Source organism: Jaculus jaculus, chromosome 9, assembly GCF_020740685.1.
Source record: "Jaculus jaculus isolate mJacJac1 chromosome 9, mJacJac1.mat.Y.cur, whole genome shotgun sequence".
Taxonomy (NCBI): Eukaryota; Metazoa; Chordata; class Mammalia; order Rodentia; family Dipodidae; genus Jaculus; species Jaculus jaculus.
The window spans coordinates 81,866,092-81,890,528 of record NC_059110.1 but is presented as its reverse complement, the minus strand read 5'-3'; the positions used below and the strand labels follow the sequence as shown (position 1 = coordinate 81,890,528).

General features: G+C 53.9%; 2 protein-coding genes across 3 annotated transcripts in view; one reads left to right on the top strand and one right to left on the bottom strand.

Moving 5' to 3' along the window:
* Sgsm2 (small G protein signaling modulator 2) overlaps positions 1–6,524 on the top strand; it is a 59,554-nt gene extending 53,030 nt beyond the window's left edge. For both annotated transcript variants that reach the window (XM_004667842.2, XM_004667841.2), the window contains 5 exons: positions 963–1,045; positions 1,161–1,270; positions 4,031–4,127; positions 4,669–4,836; positions 5,001–6,524. In XM_004667842.2, coding sequence (XP_004667899.1) covers positions 963–1,045; positions 1,161–1,270; positions 4,031–4,127; positions 4,669–4,836; positions 5,001–5,089 — 547 coding nt within the window. In that variant the 3' untranslated portion in view covers positions 5,090–6,524. The remainder of the gene's footprint in view (positions 1–962; positions 1,046–1,160; positions 1,271–4,030; positions 4,128–4,668; positions 4,837–5,000) is intronic.
* A 2,088-nt stretch (positions 6,525–8,612) lies between these two features.
* Mnt (MAX network transcriptional repressor) lies at positions 8,613–23,915 on the bottom strand. The gene is made up of 6 exons (XM_004667840.2): positions 23,520–23,915; positions 17,796–18,369; positions 17,285–17,326; positions 17,011–17,122; positions 12,227–12,419; positions 8,613–12,027 (listed from the first exon to the last, which is right to left on the bottom strand). Exons 1-6 carry the CDS (start codon positions 23,590–23,592, stop codon positions 11,273–11,275), a joined length of 1,749 nt encoding a protein of 582 aa, XP_004667897.1. The 5' UTR covers positions 23,593–23,915; the 3' UTR covers positions 8,613–11,272.
* Between the last annotated feature and the right edge of the window lie 522 nt (positions 23,916–24,437).

Below are 24,437 nucleotides of genomic sequence, written 5' to 3'. Positions count from 1 at the left end.
GCCCTATTCTTCTCTTTCTTGCTTGCTTTTTCTTTGTTTTTTGAGGTAGGGCTTCACTCTAGCTCAGGGTGGCCTTGAACTAATGGTGATCCTCCTATGCCCAGCTGAAAGAAGTTTTTGCCTTTTTTTTTTTTTTTTTTTTAAAGAAGAGGACCTGGGCAGAGTGGTGCACACCTTTAGTCCCTGCACTTGGGAGGCAGAGTTAGGAGGATCGCCATGAGTTGGAAGCCACCCTGAGACTGTATAGTGAATTCCAGATCAGCCTAAGCTAGAGTGAAACCCTACCTTGAAAAAATAAAAGTTAAAACAGAAAGCTGGGCATGGTGGTGCATGCCTTTAATCCCAGCACTTGGGAGGCAGAGGTAGGAGTATCACTGTGAATTCTAGGTCAGCCTGGGCTAGACCTGGAATTCACAATGATATTCCTAGAACTCAAAAAAAAAAAAACAAAAATATATAAAAAAAATTAAAAATAAACAAATATTTTTTGCCAGGCTTGATGGTGCTGCATGCCTTTAATCTCAGAATTTGGGAGGCTGGGGTAGGAGGATCACTATGAATTCACGGCCAGCCTGAGACTACATAGTGAGTTCTTACCTCAAAAAAATTAGTTATTTACTTGAGAGAGAGGCAGAGAGAGAAAGATGCACCAGAACCTCCTGCCACTGTAGATGAACTTTTGATATATGCACTATTTCATCGAATCGAACACAGGCTGTCAGGCTTTGCATGCACATGCCTTTAACTGCTGGGCCATCTCTCCAGCCCATGTTGTCTCCTTCTTGAGTATCTGAATGGAGAGCTTTGGGGTCCAGAGTTCCCACTGCCTCTCTGGGTAGAGCCCAGAGTAAGTGCTTTAGGCTGACCTGTGGGGAGCAGGCAGTTCTGGGGGCTGTGTACTCAGCAATCCCCAAGAGGAGGAAAGGATTGAACAAGCTACATTGACCATCCCTGCATTCCAGCTACGTGTGGGAGCACCTGGACGTGGGCTATGTGCAGGGCATGTGCGATCTGCTGGCACCTCTCCTGGTCATCCTCGACAACGGTGAGGGATGGGGGACATGGGGTAACAAAATAGAGAAAGGAAAAGATGGCTAGGTTTGAAAGGTTGGGGTCACTCACCTGCCTCGGGTGTCATGGACCCCCCCATCTCATTGTAGACCAGCTGGCCTACAGCTGCTTCAGCCACCTCATGAAAAGGATGAGCCGGAACTTCCCCAACGGGGGCGCCATGGACACCCACTTTGCCAACATGCGCTCCCTGATCCAGGTTAGTTTTGCAGCTGCCCATGGCCCCAACTGGGAAGTGCTGGGTTTGTCCGTTAGTCACAAGGAGGTCAGAAATGTCCTTCACATGTAAATTTAATTTCCTTCATTTTGAATATTCACTTGTTCATTCATTCAGAGATATGGTCTCACTATGTAGACCAGGCTGGCTTCACACTTGTAATCCTCTGCCTCTGCCTCTACCTCCTAACAGCTGAAATTACAGTCATGAGCCACCATACCCAACAGAATTTCCTTCATTAAAAAAAAAAAAAAAGCGGGCCATGGTGGTGCATGCCTTTTAATCCCAGCACTTGGGAGGCAGACATAGGAGGATCGCTGTGAGTTTGAGACCATCCTGGGACTACAGAGTGAATGCCAGGCCAGTCTGGGCTAGAGACCCTTCCTTGAAAAAACAAAACAACAACAAAAGTAGCTAGGGGTCTAGAGAGATAGCTTAGCAGTTCAGGTGCTTGCCTGCAAAGCCTAATGACCTGGGTTCTATTCCACAATACCCACATAAAGCCAGATTCATTCACAAAGTGGTACATGCATCTGGAGTTTGTTTGCAGTGCCTGGAGGCTCTGCTGTACCAATTCTGTCTATCCCTCTATCTCTCTCTCCTTGCAAATAAATTATATATATTTGTTGTTTTGTTTTTCCAAGGTAGGGTCTCACCCTAGTCCAGGCTGACCTGGAACTCACTGTGTGGTCTCTGGGTAAGTTTAAAGTCACAGCAATCCTCTTACCTCTGCCTCACAAGCACTGGAATTAAAGGCATGCACCATCATGCTCAGTGGATTTTTTTAAATCTTTTTATTTTATTTTAAAAAGATTTTTAAAAATATCTTATTTTTATTTATTTGACAGAGAGAGAGGGAGGGAGGGAGAGAGAGAGGGATAGAAAGGAACGGAGAGAATGGGCGCACCAGGGCTTCAGTCACTGAAAATGAACTCCAGATATGTATACCCCTTGGGCATCTGGCATACATGGATCCTGGGGAATTAATCCTTGGTCCTTTGCCTTTGCAGGCAAATGCCTTAACTGCTAAGCCATCCCTGCAGCCAAAATCTTTTTATTTTATTTATTAGAGAGATTGAGGCAGATAGAAAGAGAATGGGCACACCAGGACCTTCAGCCACTGCAAATGAACTCCAGATGCATGCACCACCTTGTGCTTCTGACTTATGTGGGTCCTGGGGAATCAAACCCGTGTCCTTTGGCTTTGCAGGCAAGTGCCTTAACATCTAAGCCATTTCTCCAGCCCTGTTTTTTTTAAGATTTTATTTTTATTTATTAGAAACAGAGAAAGGGAGAGAGAGTCAGAATGGGCGCGCAAGGCCCTCTAGCCATTACAAATGAACTCCAGACAAATGCGCCACCATGTGCATCTGGCTTATATGGGACCTGGAGAATCAAACTGGGGTCCTTAGGATTCACAGGCACACGCCTTAACTGCTAAGCCATCTCTCCAGCTCCCTCTTTTTTATTTATTTATTTTTTTCAGTTTTTCAAGGTAGGGTTTCCCTCTAGCCCAGACTAACCTGGAATTCATGATGATGTCTCAGGGTGCCCTGGAACTCACAGCAGTCTACCTCCCTCTGCCTCCCACATGCTACGATTAAAGGTGTGCACCACCACGCCCAGATTATTTATTTAATTTTTAGAGAGAGTGAGTGAATTGGCATGCCCAGCCTTAGCCACTACAATTGAACTCTAGATGCTTGCACCGTCTAGTGCCCATGTGAAACCTTGTGCTTGCATCACCTTTGTGCATCTTGCATTCATGGGCTCTGGAGAGAGATTGAACATGAGTCCTTAGGATTTGCAGGCAAACACCTTAAGCTATCTCTCCAACCCTAAAATATTTAAAAATAAATATATAAATAGGGGCTGGGGAGATGGCTCAGTGATTAAGGTGCTTGCTTGCAAAACCTAAGGACCTGAGTTCAGTTCCCCAGTACCCACATAAAGCAAGATACACAAAGTGGCACATGGGTCTGGAATTTGTTTGCAGTGGCTAGAGGCCCTGGTGCACCCATTTTCTCTCTCTCTCATTCACTTTCAAGTAAATAAAATAGCTGGGCTTAGTGCCTTTAGTCCCAGCACTTGGGAGGCAAAGGTAGGAGGATCACAGTTTGAGGCCACCCTGAAAATACAGAGTGAATTCCAGATCAGCGTGGGCTAGAGTGAGACCCTACCTCGAACCCCCCCCAAAAATATACATATATATTTAAATATAAATGCATAATATATACATACATGCTAAATGTAAAGGTCTGAAGTTATAGCTTAGTGGTAGCTTATGTGTAAATCCTGGGTTCCAGTCCTAGTACCACATAGAAGTGATAAAAGGTGATGCACACCTTTAATCCCACCACTCAGGAGGCTGAGGTAGGGAGGATTGCTGTGAGTTGAAGGCCAACCTGAGACTAAATTCCAGTTCAGCCTGGGCTAGAACAAGACCCTGCCTCAAAAAAACAACAACAAAAAATTAAAATTGAGAAGCTTGCATTTGTATGGTCTGGTGAGTATTGAGGTTGGTGATGAAATCAAGCACTCAAACTGGTCTAAATCTAAAAAAATAACAAAAGGCAACCCAGAGAAATAGGTAGGGTAGCAAAATGTGACCTCCCTCCCCAACCCAAAGAGTGGTGAAGGGGATAAGGGTACAATACAGAAGAGGGGCTGAAGGAGATCCTGGATATGGCAGATGAGGGGCCAAGGCAGCTCAGGTCAGTGTCCCTTCCTCTCCCCCTTGAGATCCTGGACTCCGAGCTGTTTGAGCTGATGCATCAGAATGGAGATTACACCCACTTCTACTTTTGTTACCGCTGGTTCCTACTGGATTTTAAGAGAGGTAAGAAGTGAGTTTGATGAGGTAAAATATGCCTGTAATTCCAATACTCCAGATGCTGAGGCAAGAAGGTTGCTGGGAGTTCAAGGCCAATCTGAACTACATAGCAAGACCCTGTCTCAAAAAGGGAAAAAAGAGGCAGAAGAAGGTGGGATTGTGAGGCAGGGGTCAGGGACAGTGGGTGAGGCCATTTTCCCTAAATCAGTGGTTCCCGTACCTTTACCTGGTCACCTCGTTCTCTATCCCTGATGATGCCAGGCTTGTTTGGCTCTATAGCACCAGTTGGGCTCCCAATCTTCCCTGAGCACTAAAAATGAAGAAGTCTACAGAGATGACCAAAGAGAAAGGCAGGGCCTTAGTTTGGGGTACAGAGCCCCCAGTCTCAAACCAGGCCATGTTCAGTGGTGGAGAATCCAAGCTACTGGAACTCTTGACTCCCACCTGACTCCATCCAGAGGCTTGTGGGTGGCCAGGGCAGCCAGGCTCAATCTTAGCTCCAGCCCTATGCCTGGGATGGCAACCACTGGCACCTTACTGTCCCCAGAGCTGCTGTACGAGGATGTGTTTGCTGTGTGGGAGGTGATTTGGGCGGCCAGGCACATCTCATCGGAGCACTTTGTCCTGTTCATCGCCCTGGCCCTGGTCGAGGCCTACCGAGAGATTATCCGTGACAACAACATGGACTTCACTGACATCATCAAGTTCTTCAATGGTATGAGCTTGTACAGCTAGTCAGGCTGACATGCAGGGGCATGGGACCTCCACTTGTAGTCTGGGTCCCTTTCCCATAGGTAGATTTCAAGAATGCAGCAAACAGAAACCAAACCACCCACTGCCCTCTCTCCAGGCCTCCCCACAATTATCTGTTTCCTCCAGAGCGGGCTGAACATCATGACGCCCGGGAGATCCTGCGCATTGCCCGAGACCTCGTTCACAAGGTGCAGATGCTCATAGAGAACAAGTGAGAGCTGGAGCCAGAGGCAGCAGCATGGGGAACTTGGGCAGCCCCTAAGCTCCAGTGGGGAGAGGCAGGACATCGCAGCCCAGACTGCCTCAACCCCTGCCAACCCTGCCCACCCAGCTGCATTCCTAACAAAGTGATTGTGAGCCTGGGATCCGACTGTGGGCAGTGCTGGCCCTGAAGGGCAAGTCAGGGCCAGGATGGAGGGGTCAGCCTCAGGGAGCAAATGCCTCGGAGGACACCTATTGTGTTCACCTCTCAAAATACCTGGAAACAGCCCTACTGCCATTTGCAGTCTCAGCCTGGCCTATTCACCAATGCCTAGGGCCCTGTACGGTTAGTGGGAGCTACAGTGGCCTGGGCCCCATCCTAGGAAGAGATGCTTGGAGCAAAGGGCTCTGTGCTATCTTTCCTGAGACCCTTTGCAATCTGATCAGCTGAGCATTCAGGCATGTGTCCTGGGAGCAGGAGACCTGGGATACATTCTAAGCCCTCCTAAGACTCTGGGGTAAACATGGGCCCTGGATGGGGGAGCAGCCCACTTCAGCAGCACTGCCATTGCCTCTGGCTACCTGAGTAGCCCCATGCACTACCCCACACTGCCCAGTGCATCCACTAGGTCTGTACAGTGTCACTCCCACCATCCTGCCCTTGCCATATGCACCAGACACATCCCTGAGACTACATAAATGACACTCTAGCCAGCTGGATGATGTAGGATGAGGTGGGAACCCCACCTTTGCAGAGAAACCCAGGGTGATTCTGTAGATGAACCTGTCACAGTCTCTTCTCGAGGACAGGCCACTAGCTTGGTGCAGCCAGTTACCTGTCCCAGGCTTCTGCTGAATGCCTGGGGCTAAGGGAGATGGAAGTGCCTGGGTCTCCCCAGTTTGTCCTTGGTGAGAAGCAAGGCTAGCTTCTACATGTTTGTCGGGTTGCTGAGAGGCCTAGGGACCCAGAAAGCCCCCTGGAGCTGCACTTGTAGGGGTGTCAGTAAAGGCCAACCCTTGAATTGAGGCCGAGGCATGTTGCTTCCTTTGTCATCCCATATCCCCCAATCTTCAAGCACATACAATCTGGGTTGGCCCTGGGACTTGCTTGGCTCCTGCCCAGAAGTCACCAAGGTTTACAGGCTTGCTGCATTTGAGAAACATGAGAGCAGGACTTCGCATCCAACATAGCCTTCCCCATCCTGCCTGGCCCCTGGCACTGCACGGCCTGTGTGGGGCCAGTCCACCCCCATTACCCATCTACCCTTGTCCATGATTCTTTGGCCTCCACCAAGCACGGGTGGCCAACACGTGTGCCTGCCTTAGTGACTTAGTGGTTTTGTGAAAAGCAGAGTGTGTACGTAAAAATTTTTTTGGGGGGGAGGGGGGCTCAGAAACTATACTCTTAAGTGTAACCAACCAATCAATAAACAACATTTGGCAACGCTTGAGGCTTTGGACACTGCTTGTGGGAACAATACTGGATACAGTGACCATATACTGGGAGTCCCATATGCTTCACAGTCCTATAATAAAGTGTATCAACACCCAAAGGCAAGAATGGTAAAAGAAGCCAGGTGTGGTGGTGCACACCTTTGATCCCAGCACTCAGGAGGCAGAGGTAGGAGGATTGCCATGAGTTCGAGGCCACCCTGAGAGTAGTGAATTCCAGGTCAACTTGAACTAGAGCAAGGCCCTACCTTGAAAAGAAAAAGGCCCCATGGTTGGTCAGGGAGATGGGGGTGATGCATAGGAGTACTCAGAGTGCTCTGTACAACCTCACCTGAGGTTCTACGGGTTGACTGGTGACATCCAATCCATGGGTGAGTGCAGTTCCCTGACCTGCCCTTTGTTCCTACCTGTCTGTCCCTCCCCCAGCCTATTGTAGGAACTGGACCTTGATAGGGAATGATAGGAACCTCCAGACCCCTTAGCCACAGGAAGGCCTGCCCCTCTGTCTATGGTTCCTCCACACTGAGTATATTTTTAGGTGACTGGAACAGTAGGGTCTGTCACCAACTCAGAGCCAAAGATGGTAGCAGGGTGGCCCAAGTTGTTAAGACAGTACACAGACAAGTGGCCAGACCTGCACCCAACATGCCACCCACCGCCAAAACAAACTGTTGACATGTAGATCTTGTGCCTGGAAATTTGATAACCCCTCATGAACACACCCCTGCTCCAAGTTGGTTCTATGTCCTGGAGGAATTCCTTGTGCTGTGACCACCTTCACCAAAGGTCTGTGTAGACCATTGCCTGGGAGTAGCCTGGCTCTTTCATAACCCACACCCCATGCTCCACACAGGCAGCTGCCTAGGCTTCAAGTGCAATAGGTAATTCTGCAGCCAAAACGCTTATGTGGAAGGTGGGGGGGGGGCACTTCCATCACCCTCCACAGGCCTCCTGCAGGCTCTAGCTGCCTTGCTAGGCAAGTGTGGAGTACAGGGTGGGGAGCAGCTTGCAACCCTTGAAGGTGTAGCCCTAGCCCGCTGATGATACTGCCAAAGCAGATGCTTCATCCCGTCCCCAGTGTGGGGCACAGTATCATCAGGATGGAGTGACCCTAGTCCATCCTTCCTCCTTCAGAGGCCTAATGAGACCGAACTGCTCCCCTACCTACCAGCAGAGGGAGCCCACATCTCACACAAGAGCCTGGGCAGTGGGAAGACTAGGATTGACATTTCTTGGCTCTGGCCCTTTCATAAAACAAATAAAAGAACAAGACTCTGGAACACTTGTGGCCACTACTCTCTTCCTGAAAGACACCCCCTCTCGGGAAGGGCAGCAGTTCACCTGCTGGAGCTGAGGGTCGAGAAGCCTGTGTCAGGCCCCAGTGCCTGCACCCTTGGTTTCCCACCACTTGCTCCCAAGACCACTTGTCAAGAACTGGGCTGGGGAGAGAAAATGTAGCTATGGAGCTAAGAATCTTCTGTTTCCAGCTAAGATCATGGCTCCCTGATCCAACTTTATAAGACCACTGGGATGACCCCTGCCTTCCCATTCTGCCCCTGGCATGCCAGATCAAGGATGGCAATTTCTAGGGAAAGGATTTTACTGAGCTAAAAAATCTGGGTGAGGTCCTAGGCAACTATTTGACCATAATTAAATCACTTGGCCACCTCAAACCTGTTTCCTTATCTGCTCAAATGGGCTAGCTCATGGCTTATTTACTTCACTGGACTGAAGAAAGATGAAACCAAGATAATGTTTAAAAAAAAATGGTTTGAGGAAGTAGAAAGCACTGCATAAACAACACAAGGAAGACAAGGATCATAGCTGGAGCTCAAATCTTTTCCAAATGTGTCTGGCTTTCTCCCCCAAACATCCCAGGATAAAGACAGGCCCTACCTGCTCTGCTGGGTGGTTGCCTTTAGTCTGGGCTTTACTATGTAGCTCAGGTTAGCCAACTCTCCACCCTTCTACCTCAGCCTTCAGTGTGCCCCCACTGCCTCTCCCCAGATCTTCACCTGCAGGGCTCCGGCTCCAGTAAAAAAAAAAAAAAAAAAAGAGTCACAGGCTGCAGGTGGCAGCTCTACCTCCGGTTTCAGTGCAGGTTTATTTCAGTTTTATGTTTTATTCCAGGCAAGTGCTTATTACATGGATAGTATTCATGTCTCAATACCTAAAGTCTTGGAGCATGAACAACCACTAGAATACAGTTCAATAGTAAAAATACAATATGTACAAAATTAGGATTTTTGTAGGTCTTTTTTTATCCCACACAGCAGATATATCCAAACACATAAAAATCTCTATGGTCTGGGGTCGCTACAGTTCATATTTCAGGAAACAGAGACACAGTGACCAGAGTCCTCACTGTAAACAAGGGCCACCTCTTTGGGGGTTGGGGTTGGGACCCTGGGAAGGGAGAAGCAGCTGTTCCCAGAGAGCAGGGCCTACTGCGACCCAACTACCCTCTAGGCACTCCCTGCCCTTCTTTGGCCCCCAAGGACCACTCTCCCCCTCTCCCCGAGGTAAAGGTCCCAGCCAGTGAGCCACTCCAAATAGCAAAGAGAAAACACGCATGAGAGGTAAGGTGTGTGTGTGTCCCAGGCTGGAAGGGCTAGGGAGGGAAGGGCCAGGCGGTCCCACAGGGGTGAGGACAGATGTGGTCCTATCAGCTCTCAAAGGGGAGATGCCCAAGGACGGGCTAGGAGGTGGCTGCCCACTTGGGCACACGTCACAGCGTTCACAAACGACAACAAAAACAATAGCAACAACACCCATCATCACCAGTCTGGACATAGTCATTCGGCACTAGATCTGGAGGACCCCGCTGGGGGCAGGAGGGGTGGGGAGATGATGAGGTATTTGTGCAGGCCTGAGGGCAATGGCCAACACAATGGTTTGAACTCTGGAACTGGCCTCAAGATTGGGAAGGAGGAGATGGGGGGAGGGGGAAGGTTCACCAAAGTGATCGGACTGCCAGCACCAGGCTCTGCTCTTTCATTGTTACAATGGAGCGGAGGGCGAAGCTGGCCCCAAGCCAGGGGATGGGTAGAGGTGGCTGGAGCCCCAGGAAGGCAGCCGGCTTGTGGGGTGGGATTGCTGAGCTGGGCAGAGACCTGGTCCTCGCTGCACTTTCACCACCTCAGGAGACAAGTCTGTGCCCTGGAAGGTTTCCAGGGCCAGGAAGACCTGGGAGCTCTGAGGCATCTGAGGAGTCTTTATTTCCAGGGGGAAGGAATTCAAGACCTTTGCTGGCCTTGGTGCTCTGCCCACAGTATCCTTCCAGGGATCCTGAGCGCTCCCTTCTGGTCCCCTCACCTGCCTGGCCCCCCAGTGCAAACTTCACACATAGGGACACTTGCTTTCTGCTCCACACTGAAAGGCCATTGGTGAGTGTGTCCAGTGGGGAGCTGAATGTGCACACGTGCGTGTAACTGAGTGTCTGACACAAGGCCACTTTGTAATAAATATCCACATAGAAAGAGAAGCCAAAGCAATCTGCCATACCAGAGTCAAGGGACACAGTACCCTCACTCCTCTCAACCCAAGCTCAGCTCTGTCCTTGGCCCAATAGAAGCCCTTTCTGCAGGGAAGATGGTGGTGCACAGTAGCACCCATTTGGAAGGGGCCTCAGAAGTGCCACTGCAGAGATGGGAGGTCTCGGGAGAGGTGGCAGGCAGAGGTGGGAGCAGAAGCAGCGCTCCTCTATAGTGGCAAGCCCCAATTCTGGCCCAGACCTCTTGTCCATTGGCCCTAAGGGCCTAACTGGGGAAAGGTTCAGGGCTTTGGCCAAGCCCCTGGACTTCAGCTTCCTGATGCCTCAGCAAGTGTGGTGTCTGCATGCCTAAAGCAGACCAGCTTCTGGTCCATGTCTCCCAAGCCGCAGGCAGAACCCAAACCCAGAGTTCTGGGAAAGTGCACTGCTCTGCGTAGAGCAAGGAACCAGGGCAGTGAGTGTCAAGTCCAAGGATGGGACCAAACCAAGAACAGCTCTCCTCCCTCCGAGGCAAGGCCCAGGCTACCGGAACCAGGGTGGGAGGCAGGATTGCTAAGCTGGACCCCTTCTAGCCTCAACCTCAGACTGCTCTCCAGAGAGGTCAGGAGCCCAGTATCGGGTGGAAAAAAGCTTGGCAACAACTTGAGTTTTACTGGTGGTAAAGACTCACTTTAAATAGTTTCTACAATAACCAATCACAGTGACTGCAAGTGGGTAAAAGAGGGCCCCAAGTGCAGGCATCTATCTACCTGTCTGGGCCTGATCCGTCATCCAGAGCAGGGCTCCTCTCAGCTTCTGCTCCCTGCCTTTCTGGGCCATGGATTCAGTTCTGCCTCCACTTCCCCTCCAGAGGACACTGAGGCTGGGGAAGGGAGGCCAGGGTGCTCAGCCACCTCCCCAGACAGAGCAACAGCAGCAGCAGTGCAGGAAGGTGGGCAGGGAAGAGAGAAGCCAGAGAACACAAGCCACAGTCCAGATGTCAAGGGGCAGGGTGCGGGAGCAAGGCGGCACTGGAGCCGATACCAGCTGGACAGGCAGAGCATCCAACAGAGTGCCCTCGTCAGTCTCTACCAGGTCCTCGTGCACCCAACTCCCCTGGCTCAGAGTCTCTGTACCTTTCTCCTAGGAAGCCTGGGGGTGGCATGGGTGGGGTGGGCCTGGGCCTGGCTGGAATGTGTGGAGCTGGTGGGTGGGAGAGGGGCAAGTAGGTCCCCTTTCCCTGCCCCCACTGGGGGCCTGAGTGGCCTCATCCTCAAGCCAGCTTGAGAGTGCTGACCGGGAAGGAGGGCATGGTGACCATGGTCACAGGGTTGAGCACTGTTTGGCCCACCAGCTGAGGGTGGTGTACCACCTGGGCTCCCACAGCTGGCTTTGCCATAACAGTGGCTGGGGTCCCCAGCCCAGCTGTGCCATTCACTTGCTGGTGCGAGAGGGTATGGGCAATGTGGCTCACTGCCACAGGCTGGCTCACAGCCACAGGCTGAGGGTACAGGGGCAGTTGGGAGCCGAGGTGGGCCACATGGTTGAGGGTGGCAGGATGCACTGTGATGTGGCCAATGGGGGGCGTGGCAGGTGCCAGCTGCACAGCAGGGCTGGGGGCTGAGGGGGCGATGTGGGCAATGTGCTTGCCACCCGGCCCCTGGAGAACATGGTTCACAGTCTGAATGACTGAGGCGTGGGTGGTGGCTGTGTGGGTGATCACTGTGGAGCCACCCCCGGCTGTGGCCACCAGATGAGCTGGAGCTGGCACTAGCGTCTGGGCAGGGGTTGCTGGTGGGGGAGGAGGGGCAGGTAGAGGGGTCTTCTGCTGTGGCGACTGCTGTTGCACAGGGAGGTGAGCAGGAGACAGGGCCACTGGGTGGGGATGAGGAGGCAGAGGTGCGGGGGCAGTGCTGGGGGGTGGCAGAGTAGATTTTAGCAGCTCCGGTGGGGGCCGATGGTTCAGTTTGGGTGGGCCCAGGCCTGCCCGGTCTTCCTCCATATCCTCGTCTATGTTGTCCTCACCCTCTGTAGGGGAACACAGGGCAGGGTTTGCAGGTCAGAAAAGCTTGAGAGACAAGTGGTTGGGGGCACAGATGCCCCTGGAAGTTTGAGGATATGATGGGCTTAGGATAGAGGCCACCTCATCTAACAGTCAAAAACCTGCTCAGGGAAGCTGGGGACAACCTTTGTGGGTAGTGGAACCAGCCCAGGGGCTGGAGCTCACCAGAGGCTGTGGAGGTGGAAGCCTGGTCGTCCTCAGGCTGTCCCGTCTGCCGGAGCACACGGTCAATCTCCAGCACGTCCATCCACTGGCTCAGCTCATGCTTGAGCTCTGCTAGCCGTTGCTGCGTGGCGATTTTTTCTCGTGCCAGTCGCTCCATTTCATGTTCATACTCCTTCTCCTTCCTCTTCAGAGACTGGAGACAGGGCAAGGGACAGCAGGATACCCTGAGCAATGTAGTCATGGGCCCACAGCACCTCAAAACCTCTCCACATCTGCCAGCCCACAGGGACAATCTGCAGTGACCAGGGCAGCTGGAGACCACGCCTGCCTCCTGCTCTACTCTTTTGCCCCAACACGGCTCAGCATGCCAGGTACTAGGAGTTCCTGAGCAGGCACCAATAAAAGCAAGCATAGATCTAAGTGTGGGGGCCCTTACCCACCCCAACCTTGATCTGGTCCAGAGGTACTTCCCAGCCCCTCTTCCCATCTCCTGCTCTCACTGTCTCTATCACAATTCATCTCGTTCTGCTTAATCATGATTCTGCAGGTACCCTCCTTGGAACCCATTCCCTAAAGAACCCCAGATGCTACCTATGCTTTCACTTGTCCCCTTGGTAACTTTGTCCTTGGAGGGTGACCAGCTAGACGGTGACAGCACTCTCCCAACCAGAAGGCTTGGCTCTGTAGCTCCCCCCAAGCCTCTTGACTGTTCTGCAGGACATTGATGCTGCCTCTTCATCTCACTGCTCCTCACCCAGGACTGCCCATGGCCTTCTAGACTCCCTAGGCTACTGAATCCCCAAACCCTGCAATATGTCTCACTGGCCAACAAATATTCTTGGGGAGCTCCACAGCACCCCAACTGACTGCATACCCCTGGAGGGACTTCTGTCCTCATCTCAGATTCCAAACTAGCCATTCCACATAACATGAACAAGAGAAGCTTTCTTAGCCCAGTGTCTCTCCTCTCAAGACCTTCCACACTGGGACTTTACCCTAGTCTACAGCCTCCGCAGTTCCCTTTGTACATGTTATTAGCAGCTCCAAAGGCCAGCTCATGTCCACTTCTCCACTGCCTTCTAAAGGGCCTATTAAATGGCCTCTGGACTCTAGACACTTGAGCCCAACACTTCAATGTCTCCTGGCCTAGGCATATCAAGATTTCTGTGTCCATTAGTCAAGGCAGACACCTTGCTGCCTCCCAAATCCATTTTTCAACCTGGTCCTGAGCACCTAGCTTCCAAGGCACACAGGTCATATCCAACTGTAGAAACCACAGCTCTTCATACACCAGGCCAACCCACTTGTCTTAGTTTTCCTCGCTGAACCCTGTGAGCCCTGATGCTCATACACAGATCCGTACATGTTCATCCTCAGGTTTTTCTTGCTCCAAAACTACACCAGAGTCCCCCACCTCCTCCACTGTTGCAAGACCTTCCCTGGAATACTCTTCCCTGCTTCATAGCCTTTCTCAGCACCCCTACAATACATCTGAGCACTGAATAAGAGACTGTGAGATTGGACTTCATTAACCTGGCTCCCATAACCACTGAAATACTTCATATGTCTGTTTCAACATGCACTGTCCCTGCCCAAACTGCAAGGGATAATACGAACTATTCCATAGTTAATTCATGTTCTAACCCTACCAGTAGCCAGGAAGTTGGCAGTGTGCTTAGTCAGTCCCTAGAGAAAGATCTGTAAGCATACTATTTACAACCTTCCCCACATTTGTTCCATTCTCCCCTCTGTCACAGAGAGAATCAGTAAACCCAGAAAACTCCCCTCGCCCACCTGCTTCCATTCCTTAGAGACATGCACAGCTTTTCCTGTGGGGTATGACAAAACCTTTAACCCCACCTGTTGCTGTACCTACTTCCCCACACTCCTTCCCCAAGCTCGATTCTGACTGTAGTGAGTGATGCTTTGAGCTGTGTCTTGGAACACATGCCCATATCATACTGGCCCAGAACACACAGCCTCCTCTACCATCTTGGCTTTGATTTAACCTGTTTCTTCCCATATTTCTGCTAGAAACAGAAAGACCTACCCTCCCCTCTCCACACTAACACACATGCAAACACGCCCATACCACATCTAATGTGGCCTCTCACCTGGCTCTGTCCCTGAGGGCTGGACATGACATCAGAGGAGGCCACATCAACCACAGGCCCATGGTGACTCAGCCCTCACTTGAACCTGGGGGCTGGAGGCTGGAAGCACCATCCTGAACTCTATCTCCTGCTTGCAGAGAGGCTAGACTTCTGGGTCAGGGAGAGAAAGTGTCAGAGGCCAAAACCTCCTCTTCTCACCTAGCCCAGTTACCCACAAGCCCACCAGGCTCCTGGAAAGTTTCCTTGGGGTTCAAAGTTAAGTCCACACTGCTTTGTTATTTATTTATTATTATTTTTGTGATGCTATCAAGCCCACAACCTCTCACAGGCTAAGCAAGCACTCCACTGAGCTATACCCTCAATCCACATGGCTTCATTTTAAACCCACTTCCTTTGTGACCACCTGGATGCTCACCTACTTTTCCTGACTCTCTACATTTGACTGTGGCTTTCTCATCAAGTATTTTCCCTGCAAGCAGCTTCGGAGTCCATCTAGGGCTTACAGCCTCCTGCTCTGGGCACACTATCAAGGTTCTAGGTCTACACAGCCGCACTGCTTTTTCCAGGACCAACTTTCAGTGCCTGCTGTGCCTCTCTGCGTGGCAACCCTCCTACCATCTTTTGCTTAAAAAAGAAAAAGAGAAGCATCCTTCTCCCTTCTGTTGGATAAATACTGAAATATGAAGGGTTTCCTCTCCCTCATTGCTTCATTCACTCTAATACATCTGGCAGGTCTTCTCAAATGCCCTCTCCCTGGAATAGATCCCGTCACCCTTGTGCCTATTGTGCCCTCACTGCGCCATCCTTGGCATGTTCACATTCAAATCCACACCGGACCAAACCTACCAGCAGAGCCCACCCTTTTTTCTTTGCTCTCCAGTGTACTCAGAAGACCCAGGACTTCACTACAAGGAATGAATTGACAAGTGACCTAGGTTTTCTGAGATGTGTGAGATTTCCATTTCTGTTTCTACTTCCCAACACCAAGACAAAAGCATTAATTAGGGATAGCCTGGGATTCCTCCCACTTCCTAGTCAGTGAAGGCGCGGCTCGAGGGAGCTTCATTCTGCTGCTTCTACCGAGTCTTTCTCAAATTACTGTCAAACCCACACTTCATGCAAAACTCCCTATTCCAAGTATGTATATGCAAAGAGCTTGGGCTGAAGAGATGGCTTAGTGATTTAATACTCTTGCTGCAAGCCTGACGACCCAGGGTCGAATCCCCAGCACCTACTTAAAACCAGATGCACAAAGTGGTGCATGCACCTAGAGTTCGTTTGCATTGGCCAGAGGCCCTGTGCCCATTCTCTTTCTCTCCCTCCCTGCTTGCAAATATAATTTTTTTTTAAAAAAAAGAACTTGCCTTCTTACAGCTCCCACTTCTAGGTAACAATTCCTATGACGCTTACAGCGCTGCGAATTATTTGCACCAATCATTTTCAAATTTTCTAACATTTCTATGGCGCTATTACTTTTTCCCACTTAACATAACCAAAAAGAGGAGGAAGCTGATATTTATAGAAAATATCACAGACTACTGACAAGGACTTGCTACGAAGCCACATAGCTAAAGACAATAAATGACCTCTAAGCCTAAATTCAGCAAAACTACTGTCTGGCCTGGCTTTTCACAGCCTACGCGGCCCCTAGGGCCCCAGGCGAGGACCCTCCCCTTCGGAGCACGCGCGCACCCACGCGGCCGGCTTTGCTGCGTCACTCCCCGCGGCCGCGCCCGCTCACAGCGCCGCCAAGCCCCGCCCCTCCCAGCTGCCGGGAAGCGACCTGGAAGAGCGCCCGGCTCCCCCTCGCGCGCGGGACGGCGCCCCCTCAGGCTTCTTCGGGGTCGTGACCCTGCTCGTGGCCGCCCCCTCCCACGGAGGTCGTGACGACACCAGGCGGCCCAGAGCATCCCGAGCGGGCCGATGGGGAGACCCCGAGGCTCACCCTGCCCCACGCACGCCAAGTCCCGCCCGTCTCCGCGGCCGCGCGCCCCATCCCCCGCCGCCTCCCGCGCACGCCGAGCACTCCCGCCGCCGGTTTCCAGGGAAACGGAAACTCCAGGCCGTCATGGCAACTGTCATATCGGGCAGCTCCTCACTACTGCAGAGGGCTCCACAGGAAGAGAACGCGCGGCCACGACAGGGGCCCCTAGAGAAGAGCACCCCCTTTCTCCGCCGGCCGGGGCCGTGCAGTTAATGTTCCGTGACCCTGGGGCCGGGCAGGCGGACTCGCCCTCCGCGTCCACGTCCCCGCGCTAGACACAGCCACCCGGCCTGACCCCGGGCCCGCTCCGTGTCCTTGTCACGCGGGGCACCGGCACCGGGCTTAGCGCCACCCCCACCTGCCGCGCGGGCCGCGCGCACACGACGCGCCGCGGGGGAGGGGAAGGCAGGGGAGCGGGCGGCACCGCCCTCCCTCCCGCGCACGCGCGCGCCCTTCGCCCGCCCCCTCCCGGGCTGGGAGCCCCGCTGACGTCAGCCGGGCCATGTGCTCAGCGCCCGCGTGGAGGCGGCGGCGCAGCCGGCGCGCGGAGGGCGGGGCGAGCTGGCGGCGGCCGGCGGGCTGGCGGGAGGGAGGGAGGCGGGAGCGCGCCGCGCCGGAGCGGGAGGAAGCTGGCGCTGCGGACGGGTCGGCACCGCCCGCCCCGGCCCAGCCTCCCTCCTCCGTACCTGGATGTACCGCAGCGCGGTCCGCAGCACACTCAGATTCGAAGTCTTCTTGTCGTCCACGTTGGGAATGTTGCGCTTCAGGGTCTCAAAGCATTCCTTCAGATGGGCCCTCCTGGGGAGAGGGAGCGAGCCTTGTCAGCTAGCGCCAGAGGGGGACGGGGCTGGGGCTGGGGGCGCGAAGGCAAAGCCCAAAGGAAGCTTTGGGGGAACCACGGGTAGGTGAGACCGAGGAGGGGAAGGGAGCGCCAAGAGTCACACTCGCACGCACACACACCTGTTTTTCTCCAATTTGTTGTGGACTTCTCTGGTTCCGATCCTGAAACCCAGACAGACAGGAGTCTCAGGGAGGGGAGCCCTAATAGGCAGCCTTCCTGATCACCCGCCAAGTGCCACAGCCTTTTGGCCCCCAACATTCTATAAGTGGGAGGTGTGTGTCCTGTACTGAACCTACCCATGCACTGGAGGGTGCATGTACGCCCAAACTCCACAATCCCTGGACCCCTCCATCCTATCCACCTGAGACCAGGGATCCTGGGACTCAGAAGCAGGCAGGTGACTCTGGGGTCCCATATGCAGTACTCTCCAAAGGCCTGGAAAGGCCATAAACCCCAGTGTGGGTCAGGTTAACACCAAAGCGTGAACGCAGCAGAAGGCAGTGGCCATTCATTCAGAAGACAGTGCTTTAATCCCAGAAGGGCCAGCTGGGGAGGGTACCTTTTCTTACACACACAGCCCAAAGTGAATGGTTGTCTATCCCACCCACCCTGCTCCCATGTCCCACTCACCCCCCAGGCCTCTTCTTCTGTTCACTGGATTTGGCTTCTTCAGCTGGTGCCAACTTCAGGGTCCCAAGGGTGGGTGGGGGTGGCTGCTGAGGGGCCAGCTGAGGCTGGACACCAGGGTGTGGTGCTATGGTCAGGATGGGTGTAGGGAGGGGCTGCAGAGGCTTGGGGCTGCCCGTGGGTGCAATGGTGGTCTTCGATTCAGGCAGTAAGGGAGCAGGGGTGGGCACCTGTGGCCTGGTGGGCAGGGGGGGTGGCTCCTTAATGCTGAGTCCAGGGGTGCTGACCAGGGCTGGCTGGCGAGGTGCCAGAGGCAGAGGCTGGGCAGCAGGGGGCATTGGTGGTGGTGGGGGGAGTGGTTGGGGAGGGCTGGTCACTACAGGAATAGGAATGACAGTCAATGGAGCAGGGGTAGCAAGCGGTGGGGGGGGTGCTGGCGGTGGTGCCGGTGGTGACAGAGGCAAGGGTGGCGCCTTGATGTGGGGTTCCTCCACAGGCAGGGCATGGGCCAGCCTGGCCAGGCTACTGGCCTTCTTCTGCTCCTGCTCCCGCTCCAAGCGAAGGCGTTCCTGCTCCTCTAAGTAGAGAGAACACACAGGGATCTCAGCAAATCCCAGGGTCTGGACCCCTGCTTCTGACTCCATCCCACTCAGTTCTCGGTGACCCCGCGGACCAGCCTAAGACGCCATACATACCCAAGCATGCCCAACTAAGCAGCGCTGAAGTCTTGCTGGAAACACAGCATTGAATAGAGAAAGCAGGTCTGGTGGTCCCTGCCACGGGGGTGCTCACAACCTGAGGCAGGATGTGGAGCAAAAACGCACACACTGGGCTGGGGGAAGGCAGGAGTGCATGTGAGAGGAAGCAGGTGATCAACAGAGGGTAGCCAGGGGGACAGAGATGAGATGTGCAGAGGAACAGATGAGGAGGTCAGAGAGCTGGCTAGAGGCCAGGCCACCAAAAAAACGTGCTCAGGCAGGCCAGCACAGAATAGAGGGGGAATCAGCTCCTGAAAAACCCTTTCCATAGTATTTACTGAGCACCTGCTAGACGGTAGGCAGTTTGTTTCACAGATGCAACAAATGAACAGAGCCAAAATGATTTGTCAGTCACACAGCAGGTCCCCTGACACCTAGCCAGATGTCTTGTACTGTTGTCAATAATGTAAATTCACTAAGTGTCTTCTCACAATCACATCCCCAATCTCCCAAGAGACCCATGTCACAGAGACATCACCTTTACCTCATGAGGAAATGGCCCAGGACTTTGGATTCCCAGGTTAGGGCCCAAGACCTCTATTTTCCCCAGGAAGCATTTTATTTATTTTTTTGAGGCAGGACCCAAGGCTGACCTGGAACTCACCCTGTAGCCCCAGGCTGGCCTCGAACTCAAGGCGATCCTCTTACCTCAGGGACTAAAGGCAAGCACCAGCATGACTGGCAGTATGCTGATTATTCTGTCAGGACTCATTTCTCTCAAATCTCCCGTTGTTCATCCGCTCCATACCCCTCCCCCACCGAATAGGCACAGTAGCAGAAAGGTGAGAAGCAGGCGTTCTGGTGGAAGCTGGGCAGGGCCACAGCACTCAGGCCCCCTTCAAGATCATTTCCTTCAGCTTCTTTGCTGAAAGAACAGCAGGAAAGTGAGACCTGCTCATGGCCTGTCTGAAAACAGGCCTCATCTCCCCACTGTTCAGTCCTCTCCCAAGGCCCACCATTAGGTTCCAAGATTACACCGCTGGGTCTCCACCCCTTGGTCAGTGAGGAGACCTTCCTCCAGCAGAATCCACCACTCAGCTGAGAACACAGAGGTAGCCACACCCTCCCTAGGGAGGAGGAGTGCAACCTCCCTTGAGTCTTTCCAGCTCAGAGGCCCCAGGGCCCTTTGGTCAGTAAAACCTTGAGAGAAAGCGGTCCCCTTCCAGCTCTACCAGAGGAGGAAGAGACCAAAGAGGAAGCAGAGAAGTGCTGGGAGGGAAACGGGAGTTCTGGGGCCTCTTCCTAGCTCTCCTGCTCTTCAGGAAGGGGAGCTGCCCAACAGAGCATGATAGCTGTAATGAGAGGGGGACTTGTTCCCCCAAGCCTCTCTCCTGGTCAGCATGGCTTAGGTCACAGCCTCACAGAAGACCAGCTCCCCATGCTTCAGCTTCCCACAAACCACACTGGCAAAGAAGTCTACAGAGTTCCAACAGTAGCTAATCCTGGGGCATCCCTGGCCCACACAATTTGAGCCCCCACCTCCATTCTTTTGACTGACAAAAGACCCAAACTTTCACTAGCCTTGGGACAAGTACCCTACTTTGCACAGGTAAGAGGGACAGACAAGGCCCCAAGGGCAGGTGCTCTGATGACAAACATTTTATTTTAAAGTATGTCCAAACCTTTAGGAAATGGCAACATCCTTCTCCCCTACTCTCTCTTCCAGTGCCACCACCCCGCAATGTCACACAGGTGCCAGGCAGGACCCAGGTGTGTGTCAAAACTCCATCACACCTGTCCTGGTATGATAACCTTAACTGAAGAAGGCCAGCCCAGGTCAGAGACAGCCGATCAAAGCTTCCTACTTCTTCTCCCTGGCTAACTTACCCCCCCACCTTCCCCCCCCCCCACCAAGGTAGGGGCTCACTCTAGCCCAGGATGACCTGGAACTCATGGTGTTCCTCCTACCTCTGCCTCCTGAGTGCTGGGATTAAAGGTGTGCGCCACCACAACTTTCATAGGAACTTTCAAAGAAGGTTCTGCACCCATAGCTGTTCTCTCACTCAAATCATGCTCTCACACCTTTCCCTGACACTGGCCAGAAGGAATTTAGCATAATCTGGGTTCAGAGAGTATGGACCATAAGTTGCCTACAACCTTCCAAGCTACTTTGGCCCAGGGATTCTGCAAACACAAACCTAAAGGTTGAGGGGTCCACATTCCATGGCCTCAAAATATGCACAGAAATTCTATCCTTCTACATGCTACCAGGTAGGTAGCTTGGCAGAGAGTGGTCAGGTGCCTCTGGACATGATAGCTAGCTCCCTCTTGCCAAGGTAGAGTCCAGCTCAAGTCACCTTCACCAATGCTGGGAAAACCCAGGACGGGTCCTGCTGCTGAGCACCAAAACAGTCTTGTCTTTTCCTCTCTTCTCTCACAATCACTCACATATGCACACATCCTCGGGTTCATCCTGTGTGCAAAGTGTCTGGTTTAGGCCAGGAAACCTGGCCTTGAAGTGGAAGAGCCAGTGATCAAGAGGATCCCTATTCAGAGCTGGTCATCAGCAAACACTCCAGAAGAGCAGTTCTGGTCAGCAGGCTCATGTCCCACACCCTCTTCTCTCCCATTCTTCCCGCTCCAGGTCAGAGAAGAGAACCTCAGGAGGAGAAGACAGTGAATTGTGGAGATTAACTGGCTAGAACCAGGTCTGGCATCTCTACACATAAGTTCTTGGAGCATATTTAGCTTTCCAGCACTCACTCTCCAAAACTCTCTGATCCAGCACCAAAAAGCTGTGACCCAGGATCCGAACTTGGCTTGCCCCCAGTTTTTACCACTTGGGTGAGGGGCAGGGTTCTGCAGCTTCTTAGAGGAGTTTTTTCCCAGGTTCCTTTGCAAAGTTGCATCCATTATCCCCACCATCTTACTGGCCAGTTCTGGGCTTTATTGAGCAAAGGTAGGAAGGATGGCAGTGAGGATCTTCTTCCCTTTCCCAGCAAGCCTTGGGCTAAGGTTAGGGAGAAATGAGGGTTCCCTGGAGGTAACAGCTCCGTCAATCCTGTTCACCTCTAGCACAGAGCACAGTACATACACAGCGATGCAAGTGGCACTCCTGAGTGGCATTGTGTTGGCGGAAGCAGTATGTGACTCAGTCTCTCCAAACCCTATGCACGATCCTCCTCCCTACCGCTGGGCTCTTCATACCAGACCTTCTGGCTAACCACTACCACTGTCCATTGCCTGAGCCTGAAGTGGTCCACAAAGACATGGGGAGGGACGTGCGGGCTTAAGTCCCGGCCTATCAGTCTTTCAAAACCCAAGAATCTGTGTCCCAAATATCTCCAGTGACTCTTGACCTTGACAGGCTTGTAGGTCTGAGCAGGCCTGCGGACCCGCAGCTCCCCCGCCCCAGTCCGCCCGCCGTGGCGGCTGCATAAGCTGCAGGCGCGCGCGCGCACGCACACAACACACACTACTACCTCCTGCATGACTCATCATTGAAGCAACAATGGCAGAGAAAAAGAAAGGAGGGCGAAGCACCTTCTTCACCACAATCAAGCCGGCCGAAGGGTTCTGGGGGACTCAGGAGTCCCCAGGAACTGCACACAAATCATTCCAGGTCTGAGGCCCTCGCAGCAGTCTGAAAGCGGAGGTGTTTCTCTTTCTACAAGCTAAGCGACATTCAGAGGATGGGACCACCAAGGGCGGGCGGGGACAGGACCATAAAAGCCTCATCTCTTTCCCCTGAAAGCGCACCAAAGTTTGCCCTTCTCAAGCTGGCTCATTCCAGTGTGGCCTAGGTTTTGCCAGGAGGGCCCGGGGAGACCTTTTTTCTAGTTTTTTTAAGAGGTGGGGGGCAGTGGAGACACGAGTTTTAAACGCCTTGTAACCACGACATTCTGAGGGTTTCCTACGCCTCGGGATCAAGATCAAGGAGGTTCGGGTAAGAACCCAGAGGGGAGCGAGGCTCCTCCTCCACAGGGCAAAGGCTCTTCCTAAGAGAAGCCCAGTAATCCCGACCAGGGCCCAACCGGTGCAAGGCCCCCAACCAGCCCCGCCCCGGCCACGCCCCCGGCCGAGCGCGAGGCCGCTAGGAGGGGCTTGGCCGCGCCGTCCCCAGCGGGAGTGTCCCCCGTGCACGTGGTCGGGGGCGGGGCCCATCCACGTCACCACCCGGTGTAACCAACTGGCTTGGGACGCAGGCACACGCAACATTCCAGCCCAGAGCGGGTTTGGAACGCGCAGACACGCCACATTCCACACCGGCTAAAGCGGGGCACAGCGAAAGGGGTTCTCGGGGTTGCCCCCAGCGGCCCGCGGGACTCTAGCGTACACCCGGTCAGTCCGGCTCTCACCCAAACCTGTGACGCGCGACCCAGCCCAGTTCAGGGAGGCGGGGTCAGGCGGGGCTGGCCAGGATCATAAGACACGCGATGTCATTTCATTCTGCAAAGGCCGCCTCCGCCCCAAGCGGCGCGTAGATCTGCTGGGAGTGCTCCCCGCACCCTCCTACCGAGGCCAGGGAAGCCAGGGAGCTGCTCCGCGTAGAGTAATCCCTACCCCCACCCCGTTACGCACACGCCCACTCTTGTGCTGTACACACGCCCCGTGTACACGTCCGTTCATCCTCTCCCCAAGGCTCCTAGTCACACATCCCTGTGCACACACGCACACAAGGGTGGGTTTGCCACCCCCATGCACATCATCCTTTACCCCATCCCCTGGTTCACACGTCCTCGGCCCAGGGTGCCACCGGCCCACATGAAAGGAGCCCCCCACTGAAGGGGCACCAGGCAGGTCGGGTGGTGCCGGCAAAAGCTGGGTCCCTCGCTGCATGTTAATGAGTTCATTATTTTCACTACCCGCATCACTCTTCCGGGGCGGCGGCTCTTGCGGGGAGCCCTGAGCTGCCGAGTTTTTTAGGCCGTCCGGGAGAAGGGCCTTCTACGGTTTCCCATGGGTTCGGGAGCTGGGGTCACGAACCTCCCCTTGCCCAGTGCCCTAGGGGCCCAGCCCGGCCGCTCACCACGTGCTCTCTGTTGTTGCTGTGCTTGCCATTCCAGGAAGCGGGCCGCCTCCAGTAGCGTCTCTATGCTCATCGCGCCGAGAGCGGCCGGGGGCGCGCCGGGGCCGAGTCTGCGGCCCGCAAGCCAGGCACAGGTCAGGCTGGCGGGCGGGCAGGAGGAAGGGATCACCTCCGGGGGGCGACAGGGCTGGGCGGCGCAGCGCACTCCTCAGGAAAGGACGGGGGAGCACGAGAAGAAAAATCTGTGTCTCCCCCGAATATTTGCAAAATATAAATTTGCAAATGTAAAAAAAAAATTGATGCAAGAAAAAAAAAGGCGGCACTGCCTTCCTCTTTCCCCTCCCTCTCTTCCTCCCTTCTGATGCCTCCCGCCCCGCGGCCCCCGGGAGTCCCGCCGACAAGAAAGGGCTTTGCAACAAGATGGCGAGGAGGCACCGACACACACAACAAGGGAAGGAGCCGCGCTGCCCCCGGCCGCCGCCCCCGCTACTACACCGGGGCCGCAGCCAAAGCCCGGACCGGAGCCCCCGCCCGCAGGGCCGCGGCGTCTCGCGGAGGGGCGGGGTCGCGCCAGATGGCCCCGCCCACCGCTGACGGCGCGCGCACACGTGGCCTGGGCGGGAGGGGGAGCAGATGGAGCTAGGTTCGCGCGCGGCATTTCCGCTTTCCCGCCTCGACCCTCCTGGATTGGCAGCCACAAGTAGAAGTACGAGTGCGTGTCCGGTCGTTCACGACCGAGTCTGTTCAGCTGGAGGGAAGGGTGGAAAGTTCAAGTCTTAGGTGAGCCGAAACAGGAACATCACAGGTCAGGGAAACCCACGACCCGACTGGGATCTCCGCTTCCCACCCATAAGCAGCCTAGATTCGGCAACTGCCGGGCTGTCGCAATTCCCCCGGGGTCCGCCTCTGGGCGGAGCC